The sequence below is a fragment of the Delphinapterus leucas genome, chromosome 1, assembly GCF_059928025.1.
Source record: "Delphinapterus leucas isolate spDelLeu-1000000601 "Yukka" chromosome 1, BTC_Dleu_Yukka2, whole genome shotgun sequence".
Classification (NCBI taxonomy): domain Eukaryota; kingdom Metazoa; phylum Chordata; class Mammalia; order Artiodactyla; family Monodontidae; genus Delphinapterus; species Delphinapterus leucas.
Genome location: NC_143129.1, coordinates 152,885,071 through 152,904,424, shown reverse-complemented (window position 1 = coordinate 152,904,424; position 19,354 = coordinate 152,885,071). Strand labels below are relative to the sequence as shown.

General features: G+C 39.1%; 1 protein-coding gene across 4 annotated transcripts in view; it reads right to left on the bottom strand.

Moving 5' to 3' along the window:
* Positions 1–19,354, bottom strand: part of GPBP1L1 (GC-rich promoter binding protein 1 like 1) — a 56,366-nt gene that overhangs the window by 14,517 nt on the left and 22,495 nt on the right. For 3 of the 4 annotated variants that reach the window (XM_089923414.1, XM_022575594.3, XM_022575592.2), the window contains exons 2-5: positions 12,947–13,962; positions 12,239–12,353; positions 9,848–9,977; positions 9,172–9,458 (exon numbers count right to left, since the gene is read on the bottom strand). In XM_089923414.1, coding sequence (XP_089779540.1) covers positions 9,172–9,458; positions 9,848–9,977; positions 12,239–12,298 — 477 coding nt within the window. In that variant the 5' untranslated portion in view covers positions 12,299–12,353; positions 12,947–13,962. Of the gene's footprint in view, positions 1–9,171; positions 9,459–9,847; positions 9,978–12,238; positions 12,369–12,946; positions 13,963–19,354 lie in introns of all 4 variants that reach the window. The other variant, XM_022575595.2, reaches the window with a different exon arrangement.

The window sequence follows — 19,354 nt, the reverse complement described above, 5'->3', positions numbered from 1 at the left end:
ACAAAGGCAATTAAGACAATTAAGAAGAATCCTTATCCCCACAAGGGTCAGTCTTACTACAAAGATAAACTTGTAGACAAGTAAGTATAATAAAAGGTTATGGGGGGACTTCGCTGGAAGTCCAGTGGTTAAGACCTCACCTTCCAATGCAGGGGGTGCAGGTTTGATCCCTGGTCAGGGAGCTAAGATCCCACATGCCTCATGGCCAAAAAGCCAAAACATAAAACAGAAGCAATATTGTAACAAATTCAATAAAGACTTCAAAAATGGTCCACATCAAAAAAAAAAAAAGATTATAGGGACTATGATAAAAATTCACATTAGGGAAGAAGGAGTACTAAGGAAGGAATAGTCAATTCCACTAGAAAGAGAAGTGCTATCAGAAAAGGTTTCATTAGAGGAGACTAAGAAGAGTCCTTAATGATGAATTCCAAAGCTGGAAAACGGGTGATTCCAGGAACAGAATGCTGAATGAACACCAAGACAGGAAAAACATGAAAAAGAGATCTGCAAATAGTTCAGCATTAGTGCTAGGGAATGAGAGGGCCTTTCTTTGGGGAAAGAGATGTCTGGCAAAGTAGGTAAGAGCCAGATTGTGGAGTATTTTTAAGGGAGATTGAATTTTATTCTTTAGGGATGGAAATCCATCTCTCATGCAGAGTTAACATGATCCAACCATTAGTTTACAAGTCTGGTAGCAGCTTGAAGGATGTATTTCAGGGCTATAAACAGCTAGGAGACTATTAGGAGACCAGTTTCCTAGTACAGGAAAGTATGAAGGCGACAGGAGTAGAGGAAGAGATGATGGGAAGGATCGAGAAGTGTTAAGAGTCACAGACTCAACTTAATAACGAATTGTATGGGGGTGTGAGGATGACACTGGTGCCCAAACCCAAACTTTACAATCTGGTACAGAGTAGGAAAATGGCTTTTCAGCACAAATGACCACGGGACATTAAACAAGAAATAGAAAGATGCACAGACTCGACTGCAGAGCTTCTGAATCAAAACCTCCAGAAGTGGGGCCCCAGCAGGTGTATATTTTCAACCTGTCAAGAGGAGACCCACTAGCATAGAGCAAGCACGGATACAATCTGAACTATTAATTCAGTATACAAATGGACAAATCAGACAGGATATGGACAGGTAAATACACTCTTCTGGATGGAATAGTAAAGGCAAAAGGAGTCTAGATGAATAAAGTATGACAGAGTAAAAAAAATCCTTGGCTCACATTTTCTTTGCTTGAGTATTCTAATTGTTACACCATTGACTTGTATTATAAAGCTTTGTTGTCAAATTGTGTCTGATTTTCTTTCTTTTATAAGTGACTTGTTCTTTATGTCTGGATGTCTGAAGGATATTTTTCTTCTAAGTGTTGGCTGTTCTGGCTGTCCTTTCAATTTGTAGTTTCAAGTCTTACTGTATTTCATGAAATTATTCTTGAATTATACTTTTTAGCACCTAAGCTATTCACTTTTGTTACTTTATATTATTATTATATTATTTTTTTCAGGGCAGATCTTTTGGATTATTTTTTTGCCAAATTTCTGTATCTTTTTTTTTCAATTCTTAATTTTAATCTATTTGTTTTTTCTTCATTTAAAAAGCTTCCTTTGTCTTAATTCTTGAAAAACACTAGTGTTTATTGTCTTGTGCTCCTTCTTGTTTAGTCTTCATTTTTCTGAAATCTTTTATTACTTCTTTCCCAAGTTCTAGCACTGTGAAATTTTCTGGTTATGTCGTTCTTGTACCATTTGGTTATGGTTCTTATCCGTTTTGTGCACGTCTTACAGGTGTAATTTGCATTGCCTGTAGAAATGTTACTCTGTTCCTTATTCTCTTGATCCTATTATGTTGTTCATTTTTATGTGATCAATTTTTGTGAATGTGGATCAAGATAGCTCTCTAACATCACACTTTATAACTCTCTTCTGTTGTCTTCATGAAGTGCTCAAAAAGATGGCACACTTTCTTTGATGTCCTGGCTCACCTCCTCCTCCCCATGCCTTGTACCTGAACCTTCTCTTCCCTTTGTCTCTACTGTCTCTGTCCCTGCAGCTCAGTCTGGATTCTATTTCCAACAGTTTTGTCCTCAGTGAGGGGCTTTGTTCTGGATGGGAATATTGGCTAGTTAGTATTAAATGTGACAGAACTCTGTGCTGAACTTTATTGCCTCTTGGTTCCAAAGTCATCCTTTCTGCTTGCTCTGTGTAAATGAATCTGGGCACTTTAAAAACTTTCCCTTTGTTAATTTGCTGGCATGTTAATTTTGTCAGTAGAGAGCAAGGAGAGGCTTTTGCTTCTTGTTCCTGTGTGCTTACTCAGCAGGTTCCTGCAGCACTCTGCTTCTGCTAAGCCAGGTTCTAAAGTACAAGTGAGCGCTGACTTGAGTGGTTTTGTAGCAGTGACATGTCCCATGAACAGCTTTACGAGGTACTCTAGAGGGCAGATTTTCAGCATGTTCCCTGGAGAAGCACCTTAGCAACTGCTCTGCCATTCAGTGAGCCACAGCTAAGCCCTTTCCGATAAGGTTTGGATCTCAATCCTGGGGTGGTGATGGGGCAACAGGGGACTCTTCCTTGGGCACTCTGTCTTAGCCCAAGGGTTAGTGGCTGCTCCTTGTATCTGCCAATTCTTTATAGTTTTTTAGAACTCTATATTCTTTATAAGTTCTTTATATTCTTTAGGGTTCTCTTTACTATTTACTAGCTAATCACTCATTACCCCATCCTGTTACAGTTAATAATTCTTTATATTAACTTTCCTTGTTCGAATTATTGTGTGATTTCTCTCTGCTGACTGGTCCAGTCAGACCCTTTATACCTTATCCCAGAACATCTCTGTATTTACTAGTTTTGGGAATATGGAAAACCACTCCTAATTTCTAGCTGCTCTTCTCAAATGTTCTCTAAGCTTTCTAGAACAATTACTGGCTCTTCTGGAAATCCTGGGGTTGTAAGATGCCCTGTTGCTTCCTTCAATTTCTCCTGCACAACTGCTAACACAATACCAGTCAGGTTTTATAGCTTTTAGTGGTTTGTCTCTATGTTGTGATACTTCACTTTATTTTGGTGTAGATGACATCCATGGATTTTTTGAGTATAATTAAAAAAAAAAATCTGTCTATCTTCTATCTACCTACCTACCTACTTACCTAATCTATCTTTTATTTGGCTGTGTTGGGTCTTAATTGTGGCACGTGGGATCTTTTGTTGTGGCTCAGAGGCTCTTCGATGCAGTGTGCGGGCTTCTCTCTAGTTGTGGTGTGCGGGCTCCAGAGCACGCGGGCTCTCTAGTTGTGGCGCTCGGGCTTAGTTGCCCTGCAGCATGAGGCATCTTAGTTCCCTGACCAGGGGTCGAACTGGCGTCCCCTGCATTGCAAGACTGATTCTTAACCACTGGACCACCAGGGAAGTCCCTGTCCATGGATTTTTTTGGTTCTTCAATCCTAGTTGCTTTGTGTTCTTTCTTAACTTATTCCTTAATTTCAGACTTACAAAATAATTGCAAATATAATACAAAGAATTCCTGTATATCGTGCATCTACAGTCTCATGTCAACATTTTACCACATTTGTTCCACAATTCTCTGTAAATATATATTTTTCCTGAACTATCTGCAGGATAAAGAACTTGAAGGATATTCTCTTACATAATCATAGTACAATTATAAAAATCAGGAAATTAACATTAATAAATACTATTATCTAATCTACAACTCTTATTCAAACTGTAACACTGATACTTTTACAGGAAAACAAAGGTTAAAATCACTGTTTTTCCCTCATCCAGTATCCAGTCTAGGTTTACATGTTGTCTTTAATTGTCCTATCTCTTTAGTCTTCTTTAATCTGGAACTTTTCCCACCATGACCATAACTTTTTTTTTTTTTTTGCGGTACATGGGCCTCTCACTGTTGTGGCCTCTCCCGTCGCGGAGCACAGGCTCCGGATGCGCAGGCTCAGTGGCCATGGCTCACGGGCCCAGCCGCTCCGCGGAATGTGGGATCTTCCCGGTCCGGGGCATGAACCCGTGTCCCCCGCATCAGCAGGCGGACTCTCAACCACCGTGCCACCACGGAAGCCCCGACCATAACTTTTTAAAAGAGTACTCAGCCTAGTTCTTTTGTAGAATCTTTTAAAATTCTTTTATAGAAACCTCAATTTGAGTTTGTGTGATTTTTCCTCATGGTTAGATTCAGGTTATGAATTTTTGGAGGGCACTCCTCAGTGAATCACATCAGGAGGCTTGTGTTATGTTTGTTCCATGACCGGTGATATAAGTCTATTTTTTAATCAAACAACATTTACACACAATGAAATGCACCAAGTATACCATGCCATGAGTTTTGAAAAATACTTATACCCCCCCAAATCTATAAAGATAAAGCTACTTTCTACAACCGGAAAGCTTCCTAATGCTCTTCCCCAATATCCACTCCACACAGGCAACCACTGTTTTTCTTACCATAGATTATTTGCCTATTCTAGAATGTCATATAAATGGAATCATACAGTATGTACCTTATTGTGTAAAGCTTCACTGAGATTCATCATGTTGTTTTATCAGTCATTCTTTTTTATTACTGCATAAGTAGCCCATTACATGATTATACCACAATTTTTCTATTCCTGTTTTGATAGACATTTAAATTATTTCCTGGGAATTCCCTGGCGGTCCAGTGGTTAGGACTCTGTGCTTTCACTGCTGAGGGCCTGGGTTCAATCTCTGGTCAGGGAACTAAGATCCCACAAGCCACGCAGCACGGCAGCAAAAAAAAAAAAAAAAAAAAAAAAAATCCCAGTTTTGTGTTACTATGAATAAAATTACAATAAATGTACAGATTTTCATTTCTCTTTAGCAAATACCTAGAAATGGAAGTATTGGGTCACAGGGTAAAGTTTATGCTTAGTTTTATAAGAAACTGTCAGACCTTCCTTTTCATAAAATGGTTGTACTACTACACACTCCTGCTAACAATGTATGAGACTTCCACATGCTCAAAAATGTCACCAAATTTAGTATTTTCAGACTTTTAAATATTAGCTATCCTGGTGGGTGTGCAGCAGTATCTCATAGTGGTCTTAATTTGAATTTCCACATTTCCCTTATGATTAATGACACTGACCATTTTTTTCATGTGCCTACTGGCCATTCATCTATCTTCCTTTGTGAAGCATCTGTTCAAATCTTGTTTATGTTTTTAAAAAAACTGAGTTGTAGGAGTTATTCATCACATTATGGGAACAGGCTCCTTTTCAAATCTATGTTCTGCAAATATTTTCTCTGAGTCTGTGAAATAAGCAGAAGTTTTAAATTTTGATGAAGCCTGATTTATCAATGTTTTCCCCTTTATGGTTATTGCTCCCTGGGTCCAAAGAAATCCTTTTATTTTTTTTTAATCCCCTATGTGAGAAAGATATTCTCCTAAGTTTTCTTAGTTTCAGGCCTTACATTTAGGTCTATAATTCATCTCAAATTCACTTTTTTGTATGCTAGGTGGTAGGGGTAGAGAAGATACACACACACACACACACACACACACACACACACACACACACACACACCCCTATATCTATAGATATAGTTCCAGCACAGTTTGTTAAAAACACATTTCTTTCTGCATGCCTCCCAGAGTGGCCATTTTTAAAAAATAAATAAAAATAAATAAAAAATATTAAAAACCCTGGACTTCCCTGGTTGGTACAGTGGCTAAGACACCACGCTCCCAATGCAGGGGGCCCAGGTTCGATCCCTGGTCAGGGAACTAGATCCCACATGCCACAACTAAGAGTTCACATACCGCAACTAAAAAGATCGTGCGTGCAGCAACTAAAGATCCCACGTGCCGCAACTAAGACCCGGCAAAGCCAAATAAAAAACAAAAAACAACTCTGTCATGCTAAATGTTTCACATACATCATTTAACATATATGATCTTTTTTAAAAAAAATTTATTTATTTATCTTTGGCTGTGTTGGGTCTTCGTTGCCGCGCATGGGCTTTCTCTAGTTGTGGCGAGCAGGGGCTACTCTTCATTGCGCTTGTGGGCTTCTCATTTCAGTGGCTTCTCTTGTTGAGGAGCATGGGCTCTAGGCTCACGGGCTTCAGTAGTTGTGGCACACAGGCTTAATAGTTGTGACACATGGGCCTAGTTGCTCCACGGCATGTGGGATCTTCCCAGACCAGGGATCGAACCTGTGTCCCCCACACTGGCAGGTGGATTCCCAACCACTGCACCACCAGGAAGTCCCAACATATGTGATCTTTATTCCTTACTACAATGTTGCAAGGTAGACATTACCATCCAACAACTCAGGGGAAATTAGGGTTATTACTTGTCCAAGGTACAAATATAGGACTGTTAATTACATTAAACCAATACTATTTTAAAACAAAAAATAACTTTCTAATTATACAATGTAGAGTATGGGGAAAAAACAAGAAACACAGAAAACCTACTGTTAAACAATTAGGTCCTCAAATACCTTTTGTTATTTTTGACTAACTACTCTTTCTTGATAAACCCCATTCTTTTTCAACCAATCACTTCTTAATCTCCCTTACTGCTATTCCACAGGTTCTGCTCTAAGCTTCCTCTCTGAATATATTACTTTCCTTGGGTGATTCTGTCCAACCATAAACCTCAACTACGATCTCTATTTCCATGTGCACACCTCCGGTTGATCTCATCCATCTCTTTGGTACCAAGACGTCTCTATCTTCTATCCTCCAATTCTGCTCCTCCTGTTTTTCCTTTTCAAATTACTTACTTATTATTCATCAATTCCCTTTGGATAAAAATCTTATTTTTGACCCTTCCTTCTCTAGTTACAATGCCACGGTCCCTATCCTTTAGATTTATCTCCAAAACAAGATCTTTAACAACCTAAATGTCTGTGAACAGGAAAATGGATAAATAAACCTAGTATATTCACACCACAGAATATTTACTATACAGCAGTGAGAAAGATATAGAGCAGGGTTTCTCAACCATGGCACTACTGACATTTTGGGCTGGTTCTTTGTTATGGGGCTGTCCTGTGCATTGCAGGAAGTTTAGCAACATCTCTGATCTCTACATACTAGATGCTAATAGCACTATCCCCAGGTGTGACAACCAAAATTTCTCTAGATATTGCCAAATGTGCTCTGAAGGAGGCAAACTTGCTCCTGGATTGAGAACCACTGATCTAGAGCCCTATGTATCAATACAGACAAATCTCAAACAATTTTAAGCAAATGAAAGAGAACTACAATATGACAGTATTCATATAAAGATCAAAATCGGGCAAAATGATATTACAGATTGTCTACAGATACATTCATATAGTAAAAATTTATCAAAACATACATGAGGATGATAAAACATTAAAATCAAAATGGTGATTACCTCTAGGGGAACGTTAGGAGAATATGATTAGGGAAGCTTTAACTGTATCTATGATATCTTGCCTCTTTTGTAAAAGAATGGTATAGAGCATACTGGGCAAAATGTCAATATTTCACAAAGCTAGGTTGTGTGCGTACTTGATGGTTTTCTCCAGACTTTTATGTACACTCAGAATATTTCATAAAAGCATAAACACAAGGCTTCCCCGGTGGCGCAGTGATTGGGAGTCCACCTGCCAATGCAGGGGACATGGGTTCGAGCCCTGTTCTGGGAAGATCCCACATGCCGCGGAGCAGCTAAGCCGGTGCACCACAACCAGTGAGTCTGCGCTCTCGAGCCTGCGAGCCACAACTACTGAAGCCCGCGTGCCTAGAGCCTGTGTTCTGCAACAAGCGAAGCCACCGCAACAAGAAGCCTGTGCACTGCAACAAAGAGTAGGCCCCGCTCTCTGCAACTAGAGAAAGCCCGTGCGCAGCAACAAACACCCAACTTAGTCATAAATAAATAAATAAATAATAATTTTTTTTTTAAAGCATAAACACAAAATAAACTTGCCCTTAATGACCTTGTTCAGGTTTGACGTGACAGCAAACTTCCCTTTAGATCACTTAGCAGGTGGATAATGCTGCCTTAACATTTTTCTTTCCATTGTCAATTAATTTCCCACTGGGAATGCCACAGAACTGATAACTTATAAGTTTACTGAATAAATAATCCATGTTATAATTTAGTGTTGTAGTCATTTTTCGACTACTGAGTACTTAGGACATTCTGGACAAATATTTAATATATTGGTGTATTACAGACTTTTCCATAATAAAGTTTTAAAGGATAGGCACCTGGGGATAGGAATTTACTTTGATAAATGACATTTAAATTAAGAGCCCCCAGGTCATTTGCTAGACTTGGGAGAAGAGGGGCTGATGCCTAATTTTACTCTTTAGTTGGTTTTGATAACACAAAATGGCTGTCATAAAAGTGACTGGCTTATCTAATGTGCTACTTAAAAATAACAAGTTGCACTACCTAATAGGATTGCCACTAGCCACGTGTGGTTGCTGGGCACTTGGAACGTGTGCCGTCTGTATTAAGATGTGCTACAATTATAAAATGCACAAAGGATTTTGAAGATGTAGTACAACAAATAATGTTAATTATCTCATTAATTTAAAGATAATGACTACAGGTTAGAATAATAATTTGGACATATTTGGTTAAGTAAAATGTATTATTAAACTTTTTTAAGGTGCACAAAAACTCTACTTTTGGTTTAGAGGTCAAAAGGCATATAATTCAAAAAAAAAAAAAGGCATATAATTCAACACACAATAGCATCAAGTTTTACTGAATGTACAGGCAACAGCTAAAATACTCCTAACTGCATGTTTCTGAACTTACCACAATTGTTTTATATAAGAGGGCAAAATCAAGACAAAAAACCCCCTCTTATGATAGTTGGAGAAAGCAATTTAACATTCAAGAATATAGTTTTACATAAACATATCTGAATACTGAACCTTATAAAGCTTAAAGAAAAATAAGAATTCCAAAGGCAAAAAGATGAAAAATATGAAGATTGGCTAAAAGTTACACAGGAATTTTGGTCATCATCATCATACTAACCAGCTCCTTCCTTGTCCTTCCTAAAAACACTAAAAGTCTAAACTTAGGGACTCCCTTTTTAGTACTTTCTGAAATGTTCTCATTACTAACACGGTTTTATATATAAGAATCATTTGTCAGGTTTTAGGTATACAACTAAATCTTCATACTTACAAAGTCGTCTTCTTCAAACTGCAACTTTTCTACCTTATCGTCTTTCTTCTCTTCCCTAATCTCTGTAGGTGGCTTTTCCTGAAAGGCACAGCCTTTCCGGGAGTGGAAGCTGCCATTCCAGTGGCGATGGTTCCCTGTGCCACCCCCACTACGCTGGCTCATGCCATCGTGACCTCGGGAAGAGCCATGCCAACCAGATAGGTTCCCTGTGATTCCAGCATATGCCCCCTTAGAGACACCAGAGTCCACGGAATCGTGCCGGAACAAGGAGGGCTGGTGCCAGGAATCTGAAATAGTAAGGAAAAGTAACACATTAGAGTGTTTGCTTCCTGAAAATTCAGAAACAACTGGGCCAAATGCTTCCTGATATAACTTAAGGTATTGCCAAAGCCCTTCGGGGGACCTTTTTAATAAAAGAGTAAGTCCACATACAAAAAAGGCACAAGATACAACTTTCTGTTTTAATGTAATTTCTATATGAGTTCTTCAATTGAATAAATGACTTAAGAGAACCTAAGAATGTTAGAAAGCCAATATAGTTGAGTAATGACTACTGGAGGATCTAATTGAGTATTATGTTTACAAAAGATCATTATTCCAAGATTATGGACATGCACCCTCAGCTTGGGCTTGCTGAGTAGCTTATATAGAGTCATGGAAGTTGGGTATGTCTTACCTCCTGTCGTTCGTAGAGGTCCATTGTTAAAAAAGCCATCAGAGGAATTATGTCGACGACGGCTTACTCCAAATCTACCATCTCCTCGGGGTAGGTGCTCTCCGTGTTTTTCGAAGGTGGCTGTAGGTGACTAAGATGATAAAGTACAGAGAAGCAAACAGGTAAGTACATATCAGTCTCTTTCAGTATCTTAAGTTTTGCATCGGGTTTTTAGAATACAGGTAATATTGATGGCAGAAACCCCTATTTTGAGCATATGGGACACAGTTAAGGGTACTGCAGTCCTCTGAGTTAGAGAAGCCCTATGTTACATATTCAATCATTAACTGAATTAATAGGGACAAAAAGCAGCTACTTCAATTTGCATGAGAGGGGAAAAAAACCCTGTCAATATCCAAAAGAATAAACTCCAAAACTTTACACTTAAAAGTGTTGTTAATCTTGAAAGGAAAAGCAAGATGCTTGCTCTAAATAGATTTATTATTTGTGTAAATTACTCTCGAACTGAAGACAAAGGAACAGTTAAATCCCACCTTGGCAGGCCATTAACAACCCCACAGGAGATTTTATAGTTTTACAAAACACTTACTTCCAAACATTAATACTCATAACAAGACTATAATTTGGCATCATCCCCATTTTACTATTTCCATATAAGGAAAGAGGTCAGGGAGAATAAGTCTCTGAGGTTACACAACTAAAAAGGAGCACTCTGAGAAACACTTATTATAGATGAATTCTGATGTCCCTTCCTATTCCAAATAGTTGCAATCTATAACAGTCTTTAGTCTCATATGATAGAAACCAAAGTCTAAAAAAACCATGAAAAGCATGGATACATTTGACAAGGGCTTACAGGAGAACTATAGGTTGGGGTAGAGACATCTTCACATCTATTTCCTTATTATTAATATCCTCACCAACATGCGGTCTGTCAGTCTTTTTTATTTCAGCCATTCTAGTGGGTTACAAAGATTTTCTTCTTTCTTCTGAAAGTTTTATGGATTTCAGCTCTTTAATTTAGGTTATAATCCATTTCAAGTTAATTTTTTTTTTTTTTGGCGGTACGCGGGCCTCTCACTGTTGTGGCCTTTCCTGTTGCGGAGCACAGGCTCCAGACGCGCAGGGTCAGCGGCCATGGCGGGCCTAGCTGCTCCGCGGCATGTGGGATCTTCCCGGACCGGGGCACGAACCCGTATCCCCTGCATCGGCAGGCGGACTCTCAACCACTGCGCCACCAGGGAAGCCCTCAAGTTAATTTTTATGTATGATATGATGTAAAGGTTGAGGCTCTCCCTCCCTCCCACCCCCACATAGATATCCAGTTCTAGAACCACTTGTTAAAAAGACTATCACTTCTGCATTGAATTACCTTGGCACTTTAGTCAAAAATCAACTGTATAGGACTATTTTTGAATTGTCTATCCTATTCCATTGCTTTATCTGTCTATCCTTATGCTAATACCACACAAATTTGCTTATTATAAAATGGAAATATTTAAATCATATTTCCTAATTCTTTTTACTGAGTTCACTGTGCTAAATCAATTGTTTCATTGTGCTAAATCAATTATCCTTTGCAGGTATAAGATGTGCATACGTTTAAACGCTTTCCTAGGATCCCACACCGAATCCCTCAGGCCCACCACGCCCAACTCTTGGGTCAGATTATGTCAATTATGAGATTTGGGGAATTTCACAAGGGCAATTCAAAATGAAGATTAGAGCAAAGGGTTGTGGGTCTAGACAGACCAGGAACATCTTCCCAAAATTCACATCTAAAAATAGGGAAGGTATGCTCTTTTTTCTGAGACTACCTATAAACTTTCTCCCTCCTCTATTAGTTGGCAAAATGGGAAGAATTTTTAAGTTTACTAGCTTCCTAAAGGTTTCCTTTAACAATAATATATTCCATTTGTCTTTACTCTTAATGCAACTACATTTTCCCTGAAATCATTAAGTAGATTGTCTCTAAAAAAGAATTTCTAAGATTTAATCTGAGAGCCATGTAGTAGTCAATCACTGTCTATCCTTTTTCCTCCTCATCTACTACTTTAGACAAATGTGCATTCATCCTGAAGATTCATTTCCCCCCAAACTGAAGTGTTCCTGCAGCTAATATAGGAAGTCTTAAGTGTGCCACACAATGAGAAAAGCTTAACATGAAATAAACAGAACACCTGGCAGTAGCAGGGTACACACTGACTTGCACTGCCTAATTATTTATACCCTATTAAAAGAAAGATAGTTAAGTTTATTGAAAATGTATGTAAAATCCCCAGGCAAGGCTGAATACACAAAAAAACAACTAGATTGTAAAACAGAGGCCACAGACAAGATGGGGATGAAAAGAACTGGTATTTGGATAGTTACTAGAATGGAGAACAGTACCTTAGCTGACTGTGGTGTTGAGAAATTTAGCCAAGCAGGAACAAAGTCATGCTGCGCCATTTAGGTCCAGTGTCTCTTTTCAACAAGGTGAGGCATCCAACCTCATGGCCAGGATCTGAAAATGAGAAAACTGAAATCACTTATTCTTGCAAGAACCTGATATCAAGTAAAGAGTCTGTGATTACTTTAAGGTCCCCCGTTTATAGAAAGACTTGCTCTCTGAGCCTTTCTAGAGTACTCATCAGGCCCCATACATCAGAGAAGTTATAAACAAAAACAACAGTCTGTGAATATATAACCATGAAAAACACAAACAGAAAAGTGTGTCACAGACCTGGAAGTTATATGACAGAAGCTAATGAATTCTTGTGTTATAGCAGAAGAACCTTAAGAATAAACAACTACTTAAAACTACAGATACTTATGAAAAAAGATTAACCTGCTTCAGGTAACTTCAGGCAAAAGCAGTAGAAAAGATCTTCCTAGAGATGGAGGATACAACCTCTCAAGAGTTTTTCTATTTAGTTCACATTAATTTCTTCAAAACATCAGTTAGAATCAGTTTTCCTGAGAGATCCATCTGTTGGTGTCTCCAAACCACCCCACTGATAGTCTCCAAAGTATAATATGTAAGAAAGCAGTAGATATTTTCCATGATACATATACATACACAGTCTTCTTCCAAGTTAGACATAGGAGAATACTCACCCCAGAGCGTAACCTCTGTGGTCCTGTTTCCTGAACTCCTTGAGTCTGCCGGCTGGATTTCCACGAGGTTCTCTTGTTAAAAGGGTACTTAAAATTAGGCTGGCCAGCAGCACACCTTATGATGAAGCACAAAGAAGCCAGGCTCTGTGTGGATCAATTTCTCAGTCCCCTCAATTGCTCATCTTAAACTATCTAGATCCTGACACGTTTCCAAAAGGGGAAAGGGGAAAGGGGAAGGGGGAGGGGAACATAAAAAGTATTTGTTACATTTAAAAAATAGGGGGAAGGGGAAAGAGCTATATCAACGTTCACCTCATTCAACTTCCTTGAGTGATGGCCCTATGATGTTGCTTAAATAGATAATACATGGACATTTGCACATTGAATGCAAACACTGTTCACAAAAAGGTCATAGCTTAGAAAGACAGATGGACTTTTGTTTGGGCAAATAATGTCATTGAAGTGATAGATCAAAAATAAAAAACTGAAGAGCTATAAAAGATCTTCTGAGTAATCAACTCTAGTAGCAAAACATCCACATTACAAAGCCCTTAATTTACAAATCTCATTATTCTTACACAGTTGCTAAAAATAATGTGTAGCTATGTATTTATATTTGACTTATCCTTCAAAATCTGAGGACATAAGAAACCTGTTTAAAACAAACAAAAAATCAGACAGGAACTTGATATGCTTTCCCCTCCTAAGAATAGCAGCTCTCAAGGCAAATTTCTTAGTATAAAGCTCTCAAATGTTTCTATTTCTTTGGTCTTCACTATTTATAAATTCACAGCAAAATTAAAACAAGTAGAAAGGGCTTAAGGAACAGTCATGGAGAAAGTTCCAAAGTGAGGTTTTCTTCTCTTCAGTTTTCTGTATTTCACTCCTTCTGCCCCTTCTTGAAGACTAAACCGAGTTAATGCAAGGCAATGAGAATCTTCTGCTTCAGTAGAGAAGTCACTTTGCATTCATGTCCATCGTTATTCAATCATTTTAAAGACCACAGGAATCTATCACTATAAATGAAAAAACAAAACAACATATATCACAAGAGGCAAAATTACTATATATAAATGCTAAAGTGAGACATGGTCAAATGATCGATCTCGGAGACAAAGGTCTAGGAGACAAAACTCTTAAGTCCAATTTAGACATTAATCTATAGCAACAACATAACTGGCTAAAATTATTTTAAAGATTTTTAAAGGATTTTAGAAAAGTCATCTGAAGGAATATACTTTTAAAATAACAATTTCTCCAGTTAGCTATCAAAGGTAATTCAGACATGCAAATTACAGTCTGTTAGATTTAGATTTTCTCTCATATATGGAATAGCTTGCCATAAGTGGTCAAAGAGTCATAACTTACTGGTTATTACCACAGTCAACTATCTAATTGTTTAGTACTAACCACAGACAGATGTGTAAAAACAAGACATCCGTCATAGCATTCCTCATGTATTTACATATTTTTAGATACCTACTTATCAATTAAAAGACTTAAGTGCTTATGCTCTGACTTAAAATATGCAGTAAGAGATAACACAAATACTTCTTTGGCAAATTCCCAACATTCTTCCAAAGGCTAGGAAGTTTTCTTTCTTTTTTGTAATAGATTAAAAAATATTTATTTATTTATTTATTTGGCTGCGTCAGGTCTTAGTTGCAGCACGCAGGATCTTCACTGCGGTATGTGGGATCTTTCGTTGCAGTGTGCAGGCTCTTCACTGTGGCACACCGGCTCCAGAGCGGGCTCAGTAGTTGCAGCACACAGGATTAGTTGCCCCATGGCACGTGGGATCTTAGTTCCCCGATCAGGGATCAAACCCATGTCCCCTGCATTGGAAGGCGGATTCTTAACCACTGGACCACCAGGGAAGTCCCTAGAAAGTTTTCTGATATGAGAGAATGCTTGCATCTGTGGGCAATTCTGGTCTACACTGGTATTCTAGTTTACAGAGTATTTCTCATATAATTAATTCATGTTTAAGAAATACTAAATTCAGAATAGTAAATACCTCTTTGGGGAAACAATGGGAAAGGAATCAAAAAAAGGTTCCGGAGGGCTTCAATTGTATCTGTAATACATTATTAAGCTGAATGATGGGTATATGACTATTCACTTGTTCTCTACATTTTTTTATATACTTATAATACATACATATATATATATATATATATACACACATATATCAACCATGCAGAGTATATATGTTCCTTCAGCGCACATGGAATAGTTTTAAAAACTGACCTTATACTTGTTAAAAGAAATCTCAATTAGTTCCAAAGAAGAAAACAGTCTGTGTTCTCTAACTATGCTATGTTAAATCAGGAAACGACTTTCTCTTGCATTGCCCGATCTCCTTCCCCTTCTTGAAGAAATCCTGTCCAAAGCCACTAGGTGGGGTCAGGCAAGGTAAAGTCCTCAAAGGGGGAGCTCAAGGCCAGAGCAGGGTGCTGGGGCATAATCAGGGTGTCTACACGGGGTGGAAGGATAGCGAAATGTGTGTACGGCAGCAGTCCTGTGCGGGATGTCAGGACTGTTGGGCAACGTAAGGTGAATGTCCCAGTACGAGGGCAGCCTAATGCAGAGTGTGAGAGTCTCAGGTGGAATGAGGTGGACACCCTGGCAGAGGGACACGGCCAAATAGGTTGAGGGCTTCCACGCAGCAAGGTGCCTTGCACAGTTGTTACAACTTATATGTGGTTAGGAAGGAACACATGCACGGGAAGAGGTGATAAATGGAGGCTGGTTACATACTGGGATTTGATCAAAAATTAAGAAATATTAAGGAAAAATGGGAGTCAGATTTCTTACTGTGAGAGAAATGATACACTGATAAAGAAAAATTCAAAATCCTTAAATAGAACGACAAAAACCACTACGAATAAATTTGTATTGTAACAGCTGTACTGTAACAGCTACAGCAATACTTAATATAAAATAAGCTTTAAAAACGTAAAAAAAACAAAGACTAAAACCAAACTGATCTTTATTGTTCTTTTCCCAATATTTTTATCATGATAGGAAGAGAGCAACAAAGCAAATCTAAAGAAACAGAAAGGAGAGAAGCAAAAAAAGGTCAGAAAAAATAGAGATGATGTTTAAAAATGATAATTCTTTTGAAAAAGATTAATAAGAAACAAACTCACGTGACTTCCCTGGTGGCGCAGTGGTTAAGAATCTGCCTGCCAGTGCAGGGGACATGGGTTCGAGCCCTGGTCCGGGAAGATACCACATGCCGCAGAACAACTAAGCCCGTGTGCCACAACTACTGAGCCTGTGCTCTAGAGCCCACGAGCCACAACTACGGAAGCCCGCGCACCTAGAGCCCGTGCTCTGCAACAAGAGAAGCCACTGTAGTGAGAAGCCTGCACACCACAACAAAGAGTAGCCCCCGCTCACTGCAACTAGACAAAGCCCGCACGCAGCAACAAAGACCCAACAATAAATAAATAAATTTATAAATGAAAAAAAAAGAAAGAAAACAAACTCAGGTAAAACTGCTTGGGGAAAAATATTTGAAGAAGATGGCACGAAAAAGAGGAAATAAACACAACAGATAAAGAAACATCATGAGTAAAACAATATTATGAGCAATTATATGCTAATAAATACGAGAATCTTAGATACATTTCTATGAAATGGCAAAACTGGCACAGTAATAAAAAACTTGAATAGACCTGTATATATTATTACATACACCATGGACACTTAAATGTGAATCAGAAAGCCCCCCCTCCAAAAGGGTGCCAGGTGAAGAAGAAAAACTCAATCCCTGCCTGTAATTTGGTCTCTTGGGTAGCAAAGAGGTGCCTAGTTAGTGAGCTGGGACAGGATGGGTTGGTTAGCACTTTGGCCCAGGCCTTGAGTTAGAGGCCAACCTGCACAAGGATAATCCCTTGATATTGGTTCTGTGGTCCAGCCTAGAGATTTTGAAAATCAGGAGTGACTGCAAGACACACACTGGGGAAAACCAGCTTTTAATATAAACAAATTAAAAGAAGCCAATTCACAAAATATTTAGAAAGAAGTAAAACACACAGAACTTCATAACTGATGGGATATGGGGGTAAAGGAGAAATAATGGCTCATACTCTGATTTCTAGCTTATATAACTAGGTAAATGACCATCACATAATTTGACTGATATAGGGATAAATGCCGACTGGCTCTTGTTCCTTCAGTATAATTCAGGGTTGTTTTTATATAGGTCTATACCTGCAATACCTAGTACATGATGACAATGTTCCTGTAATAGATTCTTATAGAAAAATATCAAATAAAGCTTCCTTCTGAAAAAGACATAATTAACTGTTTGTTGCATTCTTTTTTTGTTATAAGAATTGTGGTTTAAACCACAGAGAACCTGAAAATCTCTCTCAGATGAATCACCCGTCAGGTTATAAAACTGATAGACACAAAGGAAAATGCCTGAATTTTAAACATAAACAGTTCCCCTTTACAATCCCCACTAGATGCATTCCAATCTTCTAATTGACACACACCAACTTTTCAGTCAACACTCAGTCCCAAATTTCTCTAGCAGTCTCAGTTGAGGCAGTGACTGTAGAGGGAATATTAACTGACAATGCTTTGCTACTGGTGTGAAAGTTCTAAAGTTGTTATATATCCTGTAACTACTTACCGACCATCTCTAACATACCAGGATGTCAAGCTATATAAGAGTGTGGTCTGTGCATGTACGTGTAGAGTATGTGGTGGGGAGGAGATGAATGACAAATGGGAAACGAAGAAAGAGGACAGATAAAGGAAAAAGAAATTCCTGTTTTAGAAGCAAAAGACTATAATGCCAATAATGGTTTCACTAGGAGGGTGGAACTATGGGCGTTTTGTTTTATCTTCTTAGTCAAATGTTTTTGTAATGAATTACTTTGCTCTGCAAATTTTTATAAAGTTATTTGGTGATGCCTTTTGGGGCTGTAGCTATTTTTACAGAGCAACTAATTGGAGGAAATTTTGTTTAACTACCGAGAAATTTTGAGGAAGAAAAATACATCACTCAAAACTCTTCTGGTGGGGGGGGTGGGGGAATCAAGATTAAAAAAATTTAAATATGAGATGTCAAGTATGTGGTCTGGAGCACAGAGAAGTCTGCTCTGGAGAAAGAATTTTGGGAATTGTTAGTGTTTGGTAGATGATGTTTAAAATCAGAAGAGATGAGAGCTAAGGAGACTATAGAGTTTCAAGTCCTATTTACTCCATTCCTTAGTTTCCATTTCTATTTGTCACTCCAGGTTCAAGTTTCTCTTCAATTAAAAAACTGGTTTCGGGGGCTTCCCTGGTGGCGCAGTGGTTGGGAGTCCACCTGCTGATGCAGGGGACACAGGTTTGTGCCCTGGTCCGGGAGGATCCCACATGCAGCGGAGCGGCTGGGCCCGTGAGCCATAGCCGCTGAGCCTGCACGAACGGAGCCTGTGCTCCGCAATGGGAGAGGCCACAGCAGTGAGAGGCCCACGTACCGCAAAAGAAAAAAATTAAAAAAAAAAAATTAAAAACTGGTTTTGGGGACTTCCCTGGTGGCGCAGTGATTAAGAATCCGCCTGCCAATGAAGGGGACGCGGGTTCGAGCTCTGGTCTGGGAAGATCTCACATGGCACGGAGCAACTAAGCCCGTGCACCACAACTACTGAGCCTGCGCTCTAGAGCCCACAAGCCACAACTACTGAAGCCCGCGCACCTAGAGCCAATGCTCCGCAACAAGAGAAGCTATCTCAATGAGAAGCCCCAGCACCGCAACTAAGAGTAGCCCCTGCTTGCCACAACTAGAGAAAGCCTGTGCACAGCAACGAAGACCCAACGCAGCCATAAATAAATAAACAAAAAACACACACACACACACACACACACACACACACACACAAAACACTGCTTTCACAGGCACTACTAGTCTCTTCCACCCTCGACCTCAGCCTTTACTCTTGGCTGCTAGATTTCTCTTCCAGAGTCCAGGTTCAAATTATATCACTATCCCGCTCAGAAGTTTTCCGGCTTCCCACAGAATAGGATTTAAGTTTCTTGTTCTGATAGTCAAGAAATAAGCCTTTGGGGCTTCCCTGGTGGCGTGGTGGTTGAGAGTCCGCCTGCCGAAGCAGGGGACACGGGTTCATGCCCCAGTCCGGGAAGATCCCACATGCTGCGGAGTGGCTGGGCCTGTGAGCCATGGCCACTGAGCCTGCGCATCCGGAGCCTGTGCTCTGCAACGGGAGAGGCCACAACAGTGAGAGGCCCATGTACCGCAAAAAATAAATAAAAAAAAAAATAAAAGAAAGAAGCCTTTCCCCACAAGTAAACTCCCTCTCTGAAATCCTCAAGGTACCTTAATTGTGCCTTCAAATTAAGTGTTAAGGAGTACTTAACACTTGCTCCTTCCAGGACAGTTATAAA